This window comes from Dermochelys coriacea, chromosome 1 (genome assembly GCF_009764565.3).
Source record: "Dermochelys coriacea isolate rDerCor1 chromosome 1, rDerCor1.pri.v4, whole genome shotgun sequence".
NCBI lineage: Eukaryota > Metazoa > Chordata > Testudines > Dermochelyidae > Dermochelys > Dermochelys coriacea.
This window is the reverse complement of record NC_050068.2, coordinates 30,329,124-30,349,968: the sequence shown is the minus strand read 5'-3', so window position 1 is coordinate 30,349,968 and position 20,845 is coordinate 30,329,124. Positions and strand designations below refer to the sequence as shown.

Below are 20,845 nucleotides of genomic sequence, written 5' to 3'. Positions count from 1 at the left end.
CGTTCTAGCCCCCAAAGGTCATCTACATTATGAGATATAAAGGGCTTGTCTACACTTGAAACCTTATAGTGGCACAGATGCAGCACTGCAGCTATGTCTCTGTACCGCTTCAGTGTAGACACTATCTGTGTCAATAGCCATGTTATTTTGTTATGTATAAGGTCATATGTTTTTAATGTTTTGGCCTAAATTTTCAAAAGTGACAAGTGAATTTTGGTTCTTCAGTTTTTGGATGCCCATCTAGACACACCTTAAAAGGGGTGATTTTGAGATGGCAGATGTTCAGAACTTTTTGAAAATCAGACTGTTTGAATGTGCCAAGAACTGAAGCACTGAAGATGACTTTTGAGAATGTAAGCAGTTCTCTCCTTCTGACCTTGTAAAGTCAGACTCAAAGTAATTTGGATTAATAGACAGGGGAATACAAGAAATAACTGCAATATAACCATTAAACAACTCTTTTCAATGCATTTCTAAAAAAGATTTTCTACTACGTGTATCATATACAGAAGTCATGAGAGAGTGGTGTAATATATAGTTTTTATTGCCAGGATGATTTTGAGAGGTCCAGAAACAGTAAAATATTTTGCAAACATTTTTTTATTAAATTACTGGTTTTAAGAAGTTTCAACATGCTGTAAAACTGGGAAAAAATCTGGGGGAAGAAATCCCCTATTTCTGTTGAATTTTTGAGGGAAAATGTAAACAATTTCAGCCAGCTCTACTTGCAACTCAATATTTAATGAGACATTTACTAACAAATATAGGTAGTGATAATTTCAAATTGATTTTATATAAAGAACCCATTCTTTTTTAATTGGCTGCAGCTTTATTTCATGTGTATCTGCAGCCCTAAGTATGGACAAGTTACTGCAAAGTGTTACATAGTACTTTCTGGATACACACTTACTGTACACTTGTAGCTGTCCTCTGAAGACATTCCTTCCACGCGAGTTTTCAGCTTTACATTCGTACATCCCTGCATCCTCTAGCTGCACATTAGGTATTTCAAGAACAGCTTGGGACTTTCTCAGACGGGCTTTACTTGGATTATGATCATTAACTTTCCTCCATGAGATTGTTGGAACAGGGCTGAAATATTTAGTAGAATTGCCGTTAACACTTTTCTACTATTAAGAATATAGATTCTGTTATCTGGTAATTTAAGTACTTAATAGTCTAAGTGGCAATAAAATGTAATCACAATTAAGGCCCATGTACTGCTTGATATACTTCACATTCCATAGGGAATGTCTCATAAGTGATCCTGCTGTATAGGAGACATCCCTATCTTCTACAAAGGAGGTTAAATTTTAATTCAGATTAAGTAAATCGTTCCAAATGCTCTGTGCAGGGATTAATCTGCTCTCCAAGTTTTACTATTGATACCCTGAGCACCTTTGTTTAATGGTTAAAGGAAATAACATCTCTTACACCTGGGAGAACTTTATAAGTGCAGTCACTCTACCAGCTTCCTGTGATGTTATTTTTGAGAATGATATTAACAACACAGTAGGCTGGAAAGTATTTGGGTTATGCCTGTCTATAAACACAGATGGGATGTTATAATACTATCACATATAAGATAAAATATAAATGTCTCAATCATTTTATGGGCCTCCTATATAAGGTTACCATATTTTTTTTAAAAAAACTATGATATATTTGTAGAAATATTATTAAGGGTTAAAATAGTCACTTTTAAGAAAAGAAGTGTACTTGTGTACTGGTGTCACTATTTCCAGCTTCAGACTCAGTGACATAGACATATTTCTAGAAATGAAGGTTTTTTTCCCCAGTAAATTAGTGTTCTGAATAAGTGTGTCATGAAACACTGAACAAGTGTCTTTAAACATTTATGTTGAGCAAAAGAACAGATTTGAGAATGTCATACTCATTCAACTTTTCTCATCACTCCAAACACGCAGAACTCATTCCTTTGTGCTATTTTTCCAATACTTTCAATACATTCTACTTGGTATAATAATACAACATATTTTGTAGCTATAACAACAATTCTAAACATTTTGAAAGCCAGGGTATTTCAGGTCTTCTGACAGAAGTTTCTAGGAGACATCATATGAAAAAATGGGATTGTGTCACATAGTCTCTTTAGTCAAATGATATCTACTGTGTATTTACTAGAGGAAGACCTCAAATCAAAAGCTGGATATAAACACCACTGAAATTTGGGAGAGTTTGCATTTGGACCAAAATTCATAGATTAGGTCCAACTCTACAATCATTCACACTTCTGTCCTCTCTTATAAAATCTAATCTGCAGGGCTTGCACTAATCTTACAAGAAAAATGAACTGGTGCCTAGAACAGAAAAACATCAGCAGCAAAAATTATACTTTTGTGCGTCATTTTTTGGTTTCTTAACTTCTGTTATTTACCTTGGGGCTAGCTATATATAGAGATACTAAGCCCTCACAATTCCAGATCAATTCTTGGAGCTGCAGGTGCTTAGCAAATGAAAAAAATCAGGCCCTAGATGTCTCAAGCTCGGCAGCCAAAAATTATGGCGCCCAAAATGAATACATGTGTTAATACATACATTCATAATAATTATAATCATACAGTTCCCAGGTTTCTTTTGTTCTTCATATACATAACCCTCTTCTTATTTACCTTAGCCCTGTCAGTCAGCCATGGATTTTTCCCTGATGTTTTTAGCTTCCCTTTTCAGTCTTCTATACTTTATAACATCAAATGTATATTGATTGCTATCTGTTTCTATTTTTTCCATTGATATATTGCTTTTTTACTTCTAAGTGCTGCCTTCACTTTGCCACTGTACCAGCATGGGCTTTCAGTCAAAGCTGTGCTCCTTGATTTGTGGAATTGTGTTTTTTTGGCCATCTAATAAATTCTTCTTAAAGATCTCCCTTTCATTCATTCATTCATTCATTCATTCATTCATTCAGGATCACTGGTCACAAGGCAACTACAAACTTACATGACAGTGATTAATTCATATTCATCCTTCATCATGGGGTTCAAAACAGAGTTATATCATGTTGACTGAACAACTGCTGTGTGAGCAAGACTGCATGGAGAAACATGGAAATATTTCACTATGCATAAGGTTGCAAAAAAATTTGAGCCAGCACTATTATCTGGGTTGCAATCCTGATTTAAATGAAATCAATGGCAAAAGACCCCTTTATTTCAGTGTTTCAGGATAGAGTCCCAGTTCAACTGAATAACATTGACTAGTAGAATTTTTTTTAGCATATCTTTCAGAGAAACACTGAAGAAGTCACGAAGTACTGAAGTTAACTTGTACAGCAGTACAGAAGTCACTACGCAAGTCAATGTATCAAAAACTTTGTATAAATTGCACTAGACTTATTTATTTTATTTTATTTTTAAATTTACTTTAATTGCATGTTGTAGCAAGTTAGAGCTTATAGTATGGAAAATACTAAAAGAACTTTTTGCCTTGATCATTGAGAAACATCTTTTTAAAAATCATGGTTTTTCTCATGATGAGGAGGGAATAAGTGGAATTTTTCAAGGAGATAAAAATACTTTGGCTGCAAAGATCTAATGATTTCAAAGGAAAGTGCTCCCAAACTGCAAATCACTATTTATAGACAAGTTGGAGCTCCAGTTTAATTGAAGCTTCTTTTTTGCCTTGCATAAGTCACAAGTGAGGTACAAATTTTACATCTGAAGTGAAAAATACATCTATATGGATTTATCCTTGGTGACATTTATTAAAAAAAAGAAACACTGTGTACCTCAATGAGGATATCAAAGAATAAAGTTTACATCTTTGCTCTAGAAACCTCAATTTCTAGCATAAAAAAGTTATCTGATGCATATATGTTTCATTTAAAAATATTTAGAGCTTTTAAAAAAGATTTTGATGATTAATGTTGAAGTTAGTTGCAATTTACATAATTAGTACAAATCTATAGGAATGTTTACCTTTGCTTATATTTTATTAAATATATATATATTTCAACATAGACCTTTACCTTTAACTTTATGCACTGAGTACAAATAGGAGGGCTTGCACATCTCACCCCTGAAACAAAGCTACATCTCTGGACATCTCAAGTGAAATTTTAGCCCTCTTAAAGACAACATCAAAACTTCTATCGATTTCAACAGGGCCAGGATTCAGGTCTAGCCTTAGGGGTAGGTCACCTGGGCCACCACTTAGGGCGCTGTGGTCATGGGCCACTGTGCGGCAGCATAGAGATACACACTGCTAGTAGGCAGAGGAGCTCCCCAAACTCACAGAGGCAATGTAAGGAGGGAGGTGTATGCCCAGATTTCTTCCTGCTTCTTTCTGGCAGAGGAATGTGCGTGGGGGGCAAGCAGTGACACACAGATACTGCTTGCTCCCTCCAATGTTTCTGCCTCCCTACGGGTTGTGTGTGGGGGAGTGAGGAACAAAGCCAGGACTCCCTGCATCCAAGTCACTTTCACCACCTGGGCTGTGCTGTGAGGTAAGCATCAGGAGCTGCTGCTCTCCTACCCTCTTCTTATGCAGCCCAGGTGGGGAAAATGACCTGGACACAGGGAGTTCTGGCGTTGCTCCTTGCTCTCCCCTCCCAGTCACCTGGGGAGGAGGGGGGGAAGAGGAGCAGCATTCGAGGAGGGAGCGAGCAGAAACCAGCCACTCTGTGCATCTAGGTCAGTTTCTACATATGGATGCAGGATGGGAATGCAGTGTTAGGGGTGCATGAGGGGGATGCAGAGGTTGGGGCAAAAAGGGCACAGTGCAGGGGTTAGGGGAGAAGGAGACACAGGAGGGGCATGCAGTGGTTAGGGGCACCGAGGGGGGTGCAGGGGTTAAGGGAGAAGGGGGCTTAGAAGGGGAGTGGGGAAAAGGGACACAGGAGGATTTAGGGGAGAAAAAGTTATTCATTATTATTATGTATTTTACAAATAATTTCAGACATATGCATCAGATTAGATTCTTGAAATCATGCTCTATTTTATCAGTGACTACTATCTCTCAGCTTCCCTGCAGTAGCACAAGATGGGTCCATCTCCCATTCTGTCTGCCTGGGTTCTCTCCTTCCCTTACTTTATTCTTGAGAGTATGCGGAAATCTATCAGCAGGAGCCAGAGATTTGATCCTGAAACCTTTACTCTGCAAGGAGTCCTTACCCATATATTTAATCCCACTGAACTCATGAAGGTTGCAGGATCTGTTCCTGGCACCTCCGTCAATACAAATTAAACACTGGGGGCGGGGGGAGGCAGCGGGTTCTGGGGGCAGGCAGCCCGTAGGGGCCATGGGCAATGGGGGGGGCACCATGCCCACGAGATCTTGGGGAAATGGGGGGCACAACGTCCCTGGTGTTCGGGGCACCAAAACACAAGTTCGCCCAGGGCACCATTTTCCCTAAAACTGGCCCTGTCAGGATAACACTTCTTACCCAGTTCAGCTGAAATAAATGTTTTGTGTAAAGCTCTGTTTGTGACAATGGGTACATCTGCACTTTGAGTTGGGGGTGTCATTCTCAGCTCAAGCAGACATACCTGTGCTAGCTTTGATCAAGGTAGCACACTAAAAATAGTCCAACTGTGACAATGTGAGTAGAGGGAAGGGATAGTCACTCCACGTACAACCCCTTCCGAGATGCGAGGTGTGTATTCAGGATGGCTAGCCCCTCCTGCTTCTGGTGCTATCATTGATATTCTCTATTTTTAGCACAGTACCTCCACCAGAGCTAGTGCAGGTATGTCTCATGAAGGTGGGAATCACAATGCCACCTCAAAGGGCAGACATACCCTCTGAGAAATCAGAATTAATTCTATGTGAATGTCTGCACAGTATGCATATTAAGATGAATGTGAAGAAAATATGAGCTGGATTTCATCTCAAATAGACTCTAAGAGTGGTGTTTTCAAAAGTGCTCAGCACTGACCTAACTCTTCTTCCTTTGAAGTCAGTGGAGCTTTTACCATTGACTTGAATGGAAAAGTTTGAAACACTTTTTGAAATCCCACCATAAACAACTTTAGTGTCATGAACACCCAATTCCTCATGAAAAAGAACTTGCTAGGATCCATCAAGAATATACTTATTGCAGTGAGAGGTAGGATGGGAATCAAGAAAATTTATCTCATATCTTCCTGCTTCCTAAACAATCTTTTCCATAGATCTAACTTCTCAATATTCTACAACATCATAGGTAGGAAATGCATAGTTCCCATTTTCGGTTCATTTTTTGTAATTTTCATTATCCTTTGTATAAAACATTATATACCTTTTTCTGTAGTTTCAATATTTTTTGTATGGTTTTCCTCCAACTCTCATAGTAATTTTACAAATAAATCACTGGATTTAATATTGCCTTCAAATGCTCAGGTGCACTGAATGGCTGTGCATTTGAGATTACAAAGGCCCCCTTTCTCCTTATGCCCTCCAGCCTTCCAACTGGGCAAAATGTCTACTAATTATTTCAGGATAATTTTGTAGGATTAAAGTGTCAAGGACTATCACAGAATTCTCCCGATCATATGCTTTCTAGAAATGTGCATTTGTCAGCCACATAATTATATATTTGCAATGTCCACATAACTCTATTCTGGTCAGATATATTATAGAGCATTAGCAGAGAGTTTCATTCAAATATACAAGACTAAACAATACATTGTCCTTTCTTTTGGTTAATAGAGGCTATTCAGTGGTCATGAAGGGTAGAGGTTGCTAGAACTGAAGACTTAACCCATAGAACAGTTACAAAAGTCAGAAATTGTGTAAGCTTCCCCTCACTACCAACCTTGACCTGGGGAAAACATCTATATCAGTCATCAACAAATACACAAGACATCTGTCTTCTATGTTTGGGACAATTTATGGTTCGATTTTCATAGGTGCTGAGCACATGCCATGCTAACTGACTTTAACAAGAGTGGTAAGTGCTCTGAACTTCTGAAACTGAGGTCTTTAAAGACTCATGCTCTTCCTAAACACAGTGTGTATATAAATCTCTCCTCTGTTTTTTCCACCAAATGCATCCGATGAAGTGAGCTGTAGCTCACGAAAGCTTATGCTCTAATAAATTTGTTAGTCTCTAAGGTGCCACAAGTACTCCTTTTCATTTTGATTAAGACATAACAAAACAAGAAAGCAGAAGCAGCCAAGAACGGCAGTGGGTTTAGTTTTAAAAGTAATGAGCAAAATGGAAGCACAACTTTCCTCCTCCTCATTTAAAAATAGTTTATTGTCCATTTCTTTTACTGAGAGTAAATATAATTTTAAAAGGCAGATTTCTCAGCAGTGTCACTCCAGCATTAAGGAAGGGAGTTTGAGCAAGGTGTGTTCAGTGTTGATTTTTTGCATTAGCCATACTGCAGAATTCTTTATTATTTCGTCTATTATCCAGAATAATGTTGATGCCATTCTTCTTCTTTCTTTATTTTTTTTTGGTACTACAAAGATGCTGCAGATTTTAAAGCAGAGCAGAAACAGGCTCAGCACTATCTTACATTGCAAGAACCTCCACAATCATCAATCAGCATGCCAGTGCCGCTCCTGGCAACTAGTTATAGCTCTCTGTGGGAGCTTTGTGGCTCAACTGGTTAAAAGAAAGAATTTTTAAAAAATAGTTTCTCTACACATTATATTTGTTCATAAAGTCAAACCTCTGTTTGTAGTCTCTCTGTACCATTCCCTCTGATTACACTGTTCACTGGCTAAAGGCTGTCAGATATGTCAAGCTTAGTTATTAAATACTAATTTCCAACAACAAAAATGTCACCAATCAGTGACTGCATCCAATCATCTTTGGCCAAGATAATCTGCAGGCCTTTTGGATAAGGAACAACTAGTGATGCCCATTGTGGTGGTGGGGGAAGCAGGAAGTTAAAATAAAAAGTCAACAACTCTAAATTAGAGAGCATAGGTTTTTTGGAAGTAGGAAACTGGCCAATGAGTAGAGGGTACAAATGAGGCAGATTGGTCCACGGCATGAGTCTAGGGAGTGCCCGTAGGGGAAGGTTTCTTCAACACCACCTCTTAATGGCAGAAACAGAGAGTGAGCAGCAGGAACTGCCAACAGGGATGGGAGAATTTTGATAAAATGTTCTTGACTAGGCCTTGTATAAATGTATGTTCAGATATATTCTACAGTAGCAACAACCCAATTGCTTACCCTGAGAAGCTTTCATTGGTAACATGCCAGATTCTGCAATTACTAAAACTTCCTGAGCTCCCCTCCTTTTCTGACAACAGAGGAAAACTCTTCATGTGTAGTTCTGGCTGGAGGACTGGGAATGCAAATGGCAGGAGTGAGGTTTCTGCAGCATGAATTTACCTCAATTTTAAGGCCATCCCAGATCCATTAATGGATGGATGGCAAAAATATGCTAGATAATCCCCTCTATCTCTGTACCTGGGACAAAGCAGAGTAAGCTATTGTAGATAGGTTGCAGTAACTTGCATGGATTCTGTCTTGCACTGAGGATTTCAAAGGCAATTGTGGTCCCTGCTGGGGGAGGATTGCTGTGGGATTGGCAGCACTGCTCATTCATGAGCTATGATGCCCAACTGGGAAATGGTGCTGCAGGTTTGGGGGGGATGAACCCTCTGGAAGGGCAAATTTCATCTCCTTGAAAGAATGAGGAAGAAACTCACAGATGAAGATCATGAAATGAAGCTGAGAGTGTGCAACCAGTGTACAGGAGAATGGGGCCTTACACATTTACATGGAATTCACCAAATAATCTCAACTGAGCTGTTGCAGAAACAAATCATCATTGATTGCAATATGTGCAACACAGTTATTCTAAAAAAAAAAAAGGAAGAAGTATAAGAGCATATCTCCTTATCCCTAAGTTGAGAGGCAAGGTGGGAAATATCTCTCATTGGACTAACTTCTATGGTGAGAGCGACAAGCTTTCAAACTGCACAGAGCTCTTCTTCAGAATCAATCCAAAAGGAAAAAAATGGGAACAAACACAAGAGCTGCACATTCCCTTCCATTAGCATTTTGTGATTATGATCCCTATCTGGTATTGTGTGAAAATGAATTTCAAAGTGGATGAAAGCCTTAGAGTATGTCTACAAAGCATTTTGGACCAAGCCTCCCAGCCTAGGTGGACAGATGTGGGGTAGCGGGGAGTGCACTAGTGCTCTAAAAGGAGCTGCACAGACAGAGTCTGAAGTTGTGGCTCAGGGTCTAAAGCCCTCTTACCCCCAGACTTCAGAGCTTGAGCTCCAGTCCAAGCTTTTACTTCAAAGCATAGCTATTTTTAGAGCAGTGGGATCCCCACTAACCTGAGTCAGTTGACCTGGGATGGGAGGCTGAATCCCGCTCAGTCCAAAATGCTGTTACACACCCAGAGAGGTTTGTTTGTCTGACAAACATGTGCCATATATCTGCCAAGGGTAATACAAGGGCAAAATCCTGGCATTGCTATTTCTTATGTAAGGAACATGAGATGGGAACTGCTAGGTTTATGTTTGAAAAGATTCTTTCTTCTCCTCAGCATCTAGTCTCTTCAGGCATAGTCATCATAGCAGTACAACTGATTAATCCAGTTCTAAGAAACTTCCAAAATCCTGGTGGGATTAGGCTGTATCAGTGAATTTGAAGCATGACTTCACTTCCTAAATGCAAATCCAGTGCAATTAAGTATGAAATCTTTATGTTAATGTCAGAAGAAGCGCTCAGAACACTGAGTGATAAAGACGATGTCTACACTAAGGGGACTCTAACATGGCGCCATAGTTATGCCAACATGACACCATACTGTAGACACAGGCTACATCAATAGAAGGGGTTTTTCTTTCGGTGTAGGAATACTAGGTCAATGGAAGCATTCTTATGATGGGCCAGCTGCATCTATACTGGGTGTTAGGTGTTAGCTACTACACTCAGGGATGTGGATTTTTCACACCCCTGAGTGACTGGGTCAAACTAAGTGTAGACCAGGCCACAGAGGAGCAGAACCGAGACTCTGGAGAACTTAATTTTATTCCTGAGTCTGTCACTGGATTGCTGTGTGACTTTGGGAAAGTCACTTCATCACTCTATGTCTCAGCTTGCCTGTCTTTAAAATGGGGATAATTATATTCACCTACTTTGTAAAGCTTTGAAATACACCATATAACAGCAGGTATTTAACAGTGGGGGCAAAAGTAAAAACCATGGACTGCTACAATGCTGTAGACTAAGGTCCCAGTACACAATGCTCCACTTTGATGCAATCGGGTTTCCTCTCAGGCTGAGCACTGCAGGCTTGGATTGCTCGTCTCAACACGCTCCAGCTATGTAATGAAGGGGATAGTGGCAACCATTTGTTCTATTTAATTTAAATTAGGGACACTGGCAAGTCATAAATTGGGGCTACCATTCTTCATGCAAAAAGAAAAGGAGTACTTGTGGCACCTTAGAGACTAACAAATTTATTAGAGCATAAGCTTTCGTGAGCTACAGCTCACTTCATCGGATGCATTTGGTGGAAAAAACAGAGGAGAGATTTATATACACACACACAGAGAACATGAAACAATGGGTTTATCATACACACTGTAAGGAGAGTGATCACTTAAGATAAGCCATCACCAACAGCAGGGGGGGGAAGGAGGAAAACCTTTCATGGTGACAAGCAAGGTAGGCTAATTCCAGCAGTTAACAAGAATATCAGAGGAACAGTGGGGGGTGGGGTGGGGGGGGGGGAGAAATACCATGGGGAAATAGTTTTACTTTGTGTAATGACTCATCCATTCCCAATCTCTATTCAAGCCTAAGTTAATTGTATCCAGTTTGCAAATTAATTCCAATTCAGCAGTCTCTCGTTGGAGTCTGTTTTTGAAGCTTTTTTGTTGAAGTATAGCCACTCTTAGGTCTGTAATCGAGTGACCAGAGAGATTGAAGTGTTCTCCAACTGGTTTTTGAATGTTATAATTCTTGACGTCTGATTTGTGTCCATTCATTCTTTTACGTAGAGACTGTCCAGTTTGGCCAATGTACATGGCAGAGGGGCATTGCTGGCACATGATGGCATATATCACATTGGTAGATGCACAGGTGAACGAGCCTCTGATAGTGTGGCTGATGTGATTAGGCCCTATGATGGTATCACCTGAATAGATATGTGGACAGAGTTGGCAACGGGCTTTGTTGCAAGGATAGGTTCCTGGGTTAGTGGTTCTGTTGTGTGGTGTGTAGTTGCTGGTGAGTATTTGCTTCAGATTGGGGGGCTGTCTGTAAGCAAGGACTGGTCTGTCTCCCAAGATCTGAGAGAGTGATGGGTCGTCCTTCAGGATAGGTTGTGGCTACCCTGGTATCTCCCAATCCCTCCTTGCTCCTTTTGATCTGTGCCCTTCAAATCTCCAGACAGATCCCCAGCTCCTCTCAATACCTTCTATTCCAATCTTGTCATCAATCACCTCTCTCTCTCTCTGACCCTAAATCCCAATCCAGCTCCTCATCCCCATCTAACCGACACGTTAGTGGTTCTGTTGTGTGGTGTGTAGTTGCTGGTGAGTATTTGCTTCAGATTGGGGGGCTGTCTGTAAGCAAGGACTGGTCTGTCTCCCAAGATCTGAGAGAGTGATGGGTCGTCCTTCAGGATAGGTTGTGGCTACCCTGGTATCTCCCAATCCCTCCTTGCTCCTTTTGATCTGTGCCCTTCAAATCTCCAGACAGATCCCCAGCTCCTCTCAATACCTTCTATTCCAATCTTGTCATCAATCACCTCTCTCTCTCTCTGACCCTAAATCCCAATCCAGCTCCTCATCCCCATCTAACCGACACGCATCTCCATCCTATAGTTCCTGAGAAATGGAATTATTCCTGGGGAGACTACATGGTCTGAACCTCACCATCTCCTGGTTACTTCACCCTCTCCTCCCTTTTTAGTGGTTGTGCCCCTCCTCACTTCTTCTTACCAAAGGTGACAAAGGAAAATAGCTCTCTGATCTTCTAGGGGGGACTGGTTGACTCCAGAGCTGAAGAGGATGTAAGAAAGAGGGAGCTGCTTTATGGAGAGGTGACCACCACATGTGCCCCCATATTCCTCAGCTAGGACTGATGGGTAGCTGTATTGCCTGCTCCCATGGCAGAAGTACGGAGTGCAGAGTCCTTCAAAGCATCGAGCTATTTCCCCACACTCCGTGACAGATGGGCGGGAGTACTTCCTATTGTAGTTGATTGGAGGGTTTCTCGACTTTCTGCTACTCCTCTCCCCACTGCACCCCTACGTACACTCTGCAGTTTTACCCCCAGACATGCACACATTACCTTGCTCGACATGCAAGAAGCAGAGAAAGTGAAACTGATCTCAGTCATGAACTGTAAGGGACCTGGTTGGGATATGAAATTCTCTTTTCTAATTACTGTCTAGATTTACAATCAGAAGTTGTTTTGCTAATCAGAATCAAACCAAAGAATTTTGTATTTCAAAATACTATGAACATTTTGGATCATGCTGTGGTCTATTAATTGCTAAAATCCATTCTCCTGTGTGAGTTAAAATTATTTTATTTTTATTTTATCTCATTTAGAAAACATGATTTAAAAATGGACTGTGTGGCTGAAATCTTTCAGGCCAAATTACAGATGGAATGAATTTTTATGACTGAGCTATAAATCTCAAACATAGAGTTTATGATGGAATTACTAAAGCAACATTAACTGCATAGGTATGCATGATACTGCTATCATAATAGCATCATCATAACTCAATACTAAAAGGTAGTCAGTATCTCTAATTTATTCTGACTGTTAACTAAGAATATTTCACACAAAAGATACAGAGCCCTGACACGACTTGTATCAATAAAATGTCCTATACCAAAGACTATATCCTTTACAAAGAATATTGAAATACTACATAGCTGGTATTGACATGCAGATGTAGCTCTAATATAATACAATCTCCCACCAATATAGAGAAACAAATATACTGGATGTAAAATAATTTAGCTGTCAGCACTATTCTCTTTGGTTCCTACTGACTGAATTCTCTATCTGCTGAACTGTATGGTATGAAAACAATTGCAGTGAAAAAAGGATGCATAAAACTTTTCCCCATCAAAGCAATTCTTTGTCGCCATTCCCAGCTTTGGGACCACTGTGACAGAGGCACGCCTTGATGGGTATAATTGCCCCTGCGTCTGACCATCTTCTCAATATTTTCCCAAAGGAGTTGTGTGTGATCTCTGCCAAAAGCTAAGAACTAGTTGATTGTTGTGTTTATTGTGAGATGTTGGTATGATAAACAATTTTAGAGTTATGTAACATGTAGGATATTGTGTTTCAAAACTGTTGTAAGTAAAACTTGCACCCAGGGTCGGGGAGTCAATCAACACTAACAACAATGGGCAGCCATAGCGCCAGACCAAGCCAGTGTTTACTGTCTGGACCAGATGCAGGTTTGAGCATTTCCAAAGACAAAAGAACCCCAAGGAAAGTCCTGAACAGGGAACCCCCTGGGCTAAGAGACATTAGTCTGTAACTATATAAGAGAAGAAGAAAGGGCATAAGACATTATCCATTATGGAGGAGATACTCTACCAACGGAAATGTCTCATGACAGATAGAACCCAGTTTTTGGTCTGGACAAATTCAGTAAGGATTGATCATTGGGTAAGGAATACCTTCTTAGATGGGAAAGTAACTTGTTAATAATTATAGCCTACCGGTTGTGTTCTGTGTTTTTCTTTTACCTGTAACCTTTTGTCTCCAAATCCTTTTACTTGCTTTTATTTGAATCTTTATCTCAAGCTCTGTTAAATAAACTTCAGTTTGGTTTTCCGATAGACACATTTATACTCAAGAGAGTGTTGAATGGAGGTGAAACCAGTCAAGTGGAGTGCCCGATCTCCATGGAAGCAGTGGATTGGGGAATCCTGAGGGTGTCCAGAAATAAGGGACTGGGCACTCAAATATAACAAAGTGGGGTGTGTAAATTGCTAGATTGCATTGGGAATGAGTGGGGCTTGTGAAGCCTGGAGCAGAGTGCTTGTGTTGCCAGCAGCTGGTAGTTAGGAAGGATTTCCACTGGTGGGCATAGATAAGGCTCTCTCCGCTGTGAGCAGGTGGTACGGATTCACTCCTCAGTTAACTCAGAAAAGTGCCAAAGTGGTGTAAGCAGCAGGATGTGCACCCAGTTTACGAGCTAACCAAAATTCATGCTCAAGGCACTTACAAAGTATACTGATACATATAACCTAAAGATTTAAAAGTAATAGGGTTGGAAACAGGGAAAGAAAATAGTTACATTTTGTTATTTACTGTTTGTTTATTTCAGGAGAAGGAAATAGAACAAAAGACAGTGCAAAATGAACAAACAAAAGAAACATATTCCAAACTGACTAAGCTACAATTTGAGCAGCTGTGCACTGGGGGTTGTGCATTAGCAGCTGCAGGGAAAAATGTCGAGGAAATGGTGTTTATGCTCATGGAACCAGATAAATTACATGTAGAGCAGCCAGATCCCTCGGGAAGGAATGGTGCTGTAGGAAGTGCAGGCATGACTGCAACATGCCCAGTGAGAGGGTTCCAGCCTGGTACAGTCCTCAGTGAGGTAGTCATTCAGCTGGTGTGGGCCAGACTGGAGATGGTGAAATTGGAAAAAGAACGAGAAGAATGTCTACGAGAGAGCTGGCAGCAGGTGCAGAGAAACAGGCAGCAAAAGAAGCTGCAGATCGGAAACTGTTGGATTTGGATGACTGACAGCATGGAGAGAGGGAGCGCAAGCTCAAAATGCCAGACTTACAAAATAAAACCCGGCCTCCTGCAAGTAATCCTCCCCAGGGATCAACCAGCTGTGATAAACAACGCCCATGCTACAGGGAAGGGGATTGCATCAAGGGTTACTTGTGCATCTTTGAGAGCATATGCAAATGACCATCTTGCTTCCCAAACTGTCTGGAAAAGCTTTGCATATCTCTAATTATATGGATTGGGGGAGGCTATGAATAATCACAGTTAAAAAAAACCACCTGTGTTGTAAAGGTTTCAAATCACGGCAGAGATATATCACCTAACATTTAGAATTTAGATTGAAGTCTGTGGCTCATAGATGGTGAGTAGGTGCTTCACTTTTCAGCATATCAAGCATGCAGGAGAAGAGGGATAGTGGTGATCTTTGGAACTGGAAACAGAGCAGTCAACTCACTTCGCTCCCCTGCAGAAAGAACTATGAGTGAAGGCAGATAGTAGCACTGCGACTTGTACTTCTTTGATATGCTTCTCCCTAAGGGGGACAGAGTCCATGCTCATGGTAGAGGTCTACTACAGATCCCCTAACCAAGAAGAAGAGGTGGATGAGGCTTTTTTAAAACAAGTAAAATCATCCAAAGCTCAGGACTTGGTGGTGATGGGGGACTTCAACTACTCAGACATCTGTTGGGAAAATAACACAGCAGGGCACAGACTATACAGCAAGTTCATGAAATGTATTGGAGACAATTTTTATTTCAAAAAGTGGAGAAAGCTACTCAGAGAGGCTGTTCTAGATTTGATTTTGATAGATAGGGAGGAACTGGTTGATACTTTGAAAGTGGAAGGCAGCTTGAGTGGAAGTGATAGCAATGGTAGAGTTCATGATTCTAAGGAATGATAGGAGGGAGAACAGCAAAATAAATACAATGGATTTCAAGATGGCAGACTTTAGCAAACTCAGTGAGCTGGTAGGTAAGATTCCATGGGAAAGAAGTCTAAGGGGAAAAACAATTGAAGACAGTTGGCAGTTTTTCAAAGAGACATTATTAAGGGCAAAAGAGCAAACTATCCCACTGTGTAGGAAAGATAGGAATTATGGCAAGAGACCACCGTGGCTTAACCAGGAGATCTTCAATGATCTAAAAATAAAAAAGGAGTCCTACAAAAAGTGGAAACTAGGTCAAATTACAAAGGATGAATATAACCAAATAACACAAATATGTAGGGGCAAAATTAGAAATGAGATCAAACTAGCTAGAGACATAAAGGGTAAAAAGAAAATATTCTTCAATGAGGGGGGAAAAACAATAACAGAAAATGTGGAAATGGCAGAGGTGCTTAATGACTTCTTTGTTTCTGTTTTCACCAAGAAGGTTGTGGTGATTGGAATCTAACAGAGTGAATGTCAGTGAAAATGAGGTAGGATCAGAGGCTAAAATAGGGAAAGAAAAAGTTAAAAAATTACTAAGACAAGTTAGATGCTTTCAAGTCACCAGCGCCTGATGAAATGACAGATGACAGAACGAGGAGTAATGGTCTCAAGTTGCAATGGGGGAGGTTTAGATTGGATATTAGGAAAAACTTTTTCACTAAGAGGGTGGTGAAACACTGGAATGCGTTACCTAGGGAGGTGGTAGAATCTCCTTCCTTAGAGGTTTTTAAGGTCAGGCTTGACAAAGCCCTGGCTAGGATGATTTAACTGGGACTTGGTCCTGCTTTGAGCAGGGGGTTGGACTAGATGACCTTCTGGGGTCCCTTCCAACCCTGATATTCTATGATTCTATGATTCTATGAAATGCATCCTATAATACTCAAGGAGCTGACTGGGGAGATATCTGACCCATTAGTGATTATCTTTGAAAAGTCATGGAAGACGGGAAAGATCCAGAAGCCTGGAAAAGGGCAAATAAAAGGCCACTTTATAGAAAGGGAAATAAGGACAACCCAGGGAATCACAGACCAGTCAGCTTAACTTCTGTACCTGGAAAGATAATGAAGCAAATAATCAAGCCATCAATTTGCAAACATCTAGAAAAAAGAAAAGGAGTACTTGTGGCACCTTAGAGACTAACAAATTTACGATGAAGTGAGCTGTAGCTCACGAAAGCTTATGATCAAATAAATTTGTTAGTCGCTAAGGTGCCACAAGTACTCCTTTTCTTTTTGCGAATACAGACTAACACGGCTGCTACTCTGAAACCAAACATCTAGAAGATAATAAGGTGATAAGTAACAGTTAGCATGGATTTATCAAGAACAAATCATGTCAAACCAACCTGATATCTTTTTTTGACAGGGTAACAAGCTTTGTGGATGGGGGGAAGCATATACTTTAGTAAAGCTTTTGATACTGTCTCACAGGACCTTCTCATAAACAAACTATGGAAATACAACCAATGTGGAGCTACTATAAGGTGGATGCATAACTGGATTGAAAACCTTTCCCAGAGAGTACTTATCAGTGGTTCACAGTCATGCTAAAAGGGTATAATAAGTGGGGTCCCTCAGGGATCAGTTCTTGGTCCAGTTCTGTTCCATATCATAGAATCATAGAACTGGAAGGGACCTTGAGAAGTCATCTAGTCCAGTCCCCTGAACTCTTCATCAATGATTTAGATAATGGCATAGAGAGTACACTTATAAAGTTTGCAGATGATACCAAACTGGGAGGGGTTGCAAGTACTTTGGAGGATAGGATTAAAATTCTAAATGATCTGGACAAACTAGAGAAATGGTCTGAAGTAAACAGGATGAAATTCAATATGGACAAATGCAAAGTACTCGACTTAGGAAGGAACAAGCAGTTGCACATGTACAAAATGGGAAATGACTGTCTCTGAAGGAGTACTGCAGAAAGGGATCTGGTGGTCATATTAAACCACAAGATAAATATGAGTCAACCAGTGTAATACCGTTGCAAAAAAAGCAAACGTCATTCTGGGATGTATTAGCAGGACTGTTATAAGCAAGACACTGGAAGTAATTCTTCCGGTCTACTCTGCGCTGATTAGGCCTCAACTGGAGTATTGTGTCCAGTTATGGGCACCACATTTCAGGAAAGATGTGGACAAACTGGAGACAGTCCACAGAAGAGCAACAAAAATGATTAAAGGTCTAGAAAACATGACGCATGAGGGAAGATTGAAAAAACTGGGTTTGTTTAGTCTGGAAAAGAGAAAACCAAGAGGGGACATCCTAACAGTTTTCAAATACATAAAAGGTTGTTACAAGGAGGAGGGAAAAAATTGTTCTTCTTAACCTCTGAGGATAGGACAAGAAGCAATGGGCTTAAACTGCAGCAAGGGAGGTTTAAGTTGGACATTAGGAAAAACTTCCTAACTGTCAGGGTTGTTAAGCATTGGAATAAATTGCCTAGGGAGGTTGTGGAATCTCCATCACTGGAGATTTTTAAGAGTAGGTTAGACAAACACCTAGATGGTCTAGATTATACTTAGTCTTGACATGAGTGCAGGGGACTGGACTAGATGACTTCTCGGGGTCCTTTCCAATCCTGTGAGTCTATGATTCTATGTAGAAAGGTGTAACTTACTTCTCTGTATATATCATCTTGGGTAAACCTAGTTCTCTGTCAATATTTGTGCCATCAACCTTCCTCTCCTCAAGGCACTTTCTAAAAACTCACTTCTATCTACTGCTTTCAAGCCCTGTGTTAAAATCGTAGCACTGACTCACATTTACAAAATAGATGTACTACAACGTCGGAAAATGCCAAACTTGGGGATGCTCTCTGTGACAGCAGCCATTGGAAGCCCTCTTCATGTAATCTTCATCCAGATCATGTGTCTAGGGCCAGGATATAAAGGCCAGCACATCTGGTTGTTACACTCCTACTATGTGATATCCAAAAAACAATAAAATCTTTGATGAAAATGGAATAAAATAAAGACCACCCGAGTCCTTCAATTTGAAAATGTATGAGGGCAAAGAACTGGAGGAACTTGTTAATTTGAAATATTCCTATAAGCCAATGCTACTTAAGAAAAAATGTAGAAGATGAAATCCCACTACAAGTGGCAGGACCAGAGTAATTCTGTGAAGACTGTGAATGAAAGACAGAGCCATTCAAAAATGTCACGAATTCTGTGATCCATGCACAAATCTGTCACTTTGGAAAGGTACATTTTCTTTACAACAAACCAAGCACAAAATAAAACCATTGACCATTGTGTTGCAGATCTACATAATAAAATTAATTTATGTCAATTTAAATAGTCAACAGATAGAGGGAGGGACAGATCGGATTATTGTACTCGCAAAAAGAAAAGGAGTACTTGTGGCACCTTAGAGACTAACAAATGTATTTGAGCATAAGCTTTCATGAGCTACAGCTGTAGCTCACGAAAGCTTATGCTCAAATAAATTTGTTAGTCTCTAAGGTGCCACAAGTACTCCTTTTCTTTTTGCGAATACAGATGAACATGGCTGCTACTCTGAAACCTGTGATTATTGTACTATAAGTAATAACCAGGTAAAAGCTAGGTTAGTGCCAGAAATTGATTTGACTTTGATCACAACAATAGATATTTATATTTATGTGGGGTAGTGAAAACTGTGCTTCCTAAAAGGAAGTGTAAATTTAGTTCTGGTTGAAAAAACATTAACTCTGTTTTACAGAAATTTCAAAGTGTTCCTTTTTCTAAGCTTGAATTGGACACATTTTTTTAAATTAATGTTTATGCTTTAAGCAAATGAAAATGTTCAATAACAATTTTTAACATGATTTTAATTCACATATTGTGACCTTGCAGTCCATACGTTTTATGGAAATATGCTTATGAGGGTGAATATGATGTAACTGGAATATGCTTTATGCAAAAGGTCTCTTGTAAGGTATCATAACAAAGATTATAATCTACTGACTATATTCCACCTATTCATATACATGCATCATTCTTGCATCTGAAGCTAAAAATATGAAGTATAACTCTGAGGTCCTATTGTAATTATGCAGAGTGTGGGCCATTAATGGTGTTTTACAATCTTTATGGCTCCTTTTGACTAGGACAATTGGTTGTAAATGGGTTATTTACTTGCAAGCCTTTCTGTGTACGTGTGGGCCAACCCAGGAAGAATGGAGACTAGGGGTCTTACAGTGACATGTGACCATGTCACCTGATAAGGAAATACATCTTAAATTTGGTACTTTTCCATTTAGAAGAGAGACAAAAGATTCCCGCCTTGTGCCAAAGCTATAAAAGGGGGTGGAGCAGGACAAAAGGGAAAAACCCTGCTTTCCACCTGAGATGTCAGCTGAATCTAACAAAGACTGTACCAGGGGAAAGAATTGGACCCAGACTAAGAAGGAGTATAGTCTGTAAAAGACGCTTATTGGAACATTTTTGAGGGTGAGATATTACCTGTAATCAGTTTCTTAATGTATTAGGCTTAGACTTGCATGTTTTGTTTTATTTTGCTTTGTGACTTACTTTTTTCTGTCTGTTATTACTTGAAACCACTTAAATCCTACTTTTTATACTTAATAAAATCACTTTTATTAATAAACCCAGAGTAAGTGATTAATACCTGGGGGAACAAACAGCTGTGCATATCTCTCTATCAGTGTTATAGAGGGCGGACAGTTTATGAATTTACCCTGTATAAGCCTTATACAGAGTAAAATGGATTTATTTGGGGTTTGGATCCCACTGGGAACTGGATTTTTGGGTGCTGGAGACAAGTAACCTGCTGAGATGTTTTCAGTTAAGTCTGCAACTCTGGGGGCATGGACCAGACCCAGGGTCTGGGTTGCAGCAGGCTAGCATATCTGGCTCAACAAGGCATGGTTCTGGAGTCCCAAGCTGGCAGGGAAAATGGGTTCAGAGGTAATTTCAGCACATCGTGTGACAATCCCAAGGAAGTCTCTGTGACCGAATCTGTTACACATATCAATTATAAAAATATAGCAAAAATGTTATGGTAACTAGTGAATAAAATTGAAAATTTGGCAGATGTTGAAAAATTTGTGTGTGAAAAGTTCTGGATTTTTTTCCACTTTTAAGGCCATAGTTAGTCAGAAAAAAACCTTTTCAAGCAGATAATTTTGATCAGCTATTGTGTAAAGAGCAGTGAAAGAACTGAAGTGAAGAATTAAAATGACATAACTATAGAAACATCAGGGACCAGATGTATTTTCATTAAATGTGGAGTTAATCACAACACAAAGTGTCCTGTAAA

General features: G+C 39.9%; 1 protein-coding gene across 2 annotated transcripts in view; it reads right to left on the bottom strand.

The window, feature by feature from the left end:
* The window catches only part of CNTN5 (contactin 5), a 1,042,858-nt gene that overhangs the window by 207,267 nt on the left and 814,746 nt on the right, over positions 1–20,845 (bottom strand). For both annotated transcript variants that reach the window (XM_038372749.2, XM_038372738.2), the window contains one exon: positions 911–1,092. In XM_038372749.2, the coding sequence (XP_038228677.1) occupies positions 911–1,092 (182 nt within the window). The remainder of the gene's footprint in view (positions 1–910; positions 1,093–20,845) is intronic.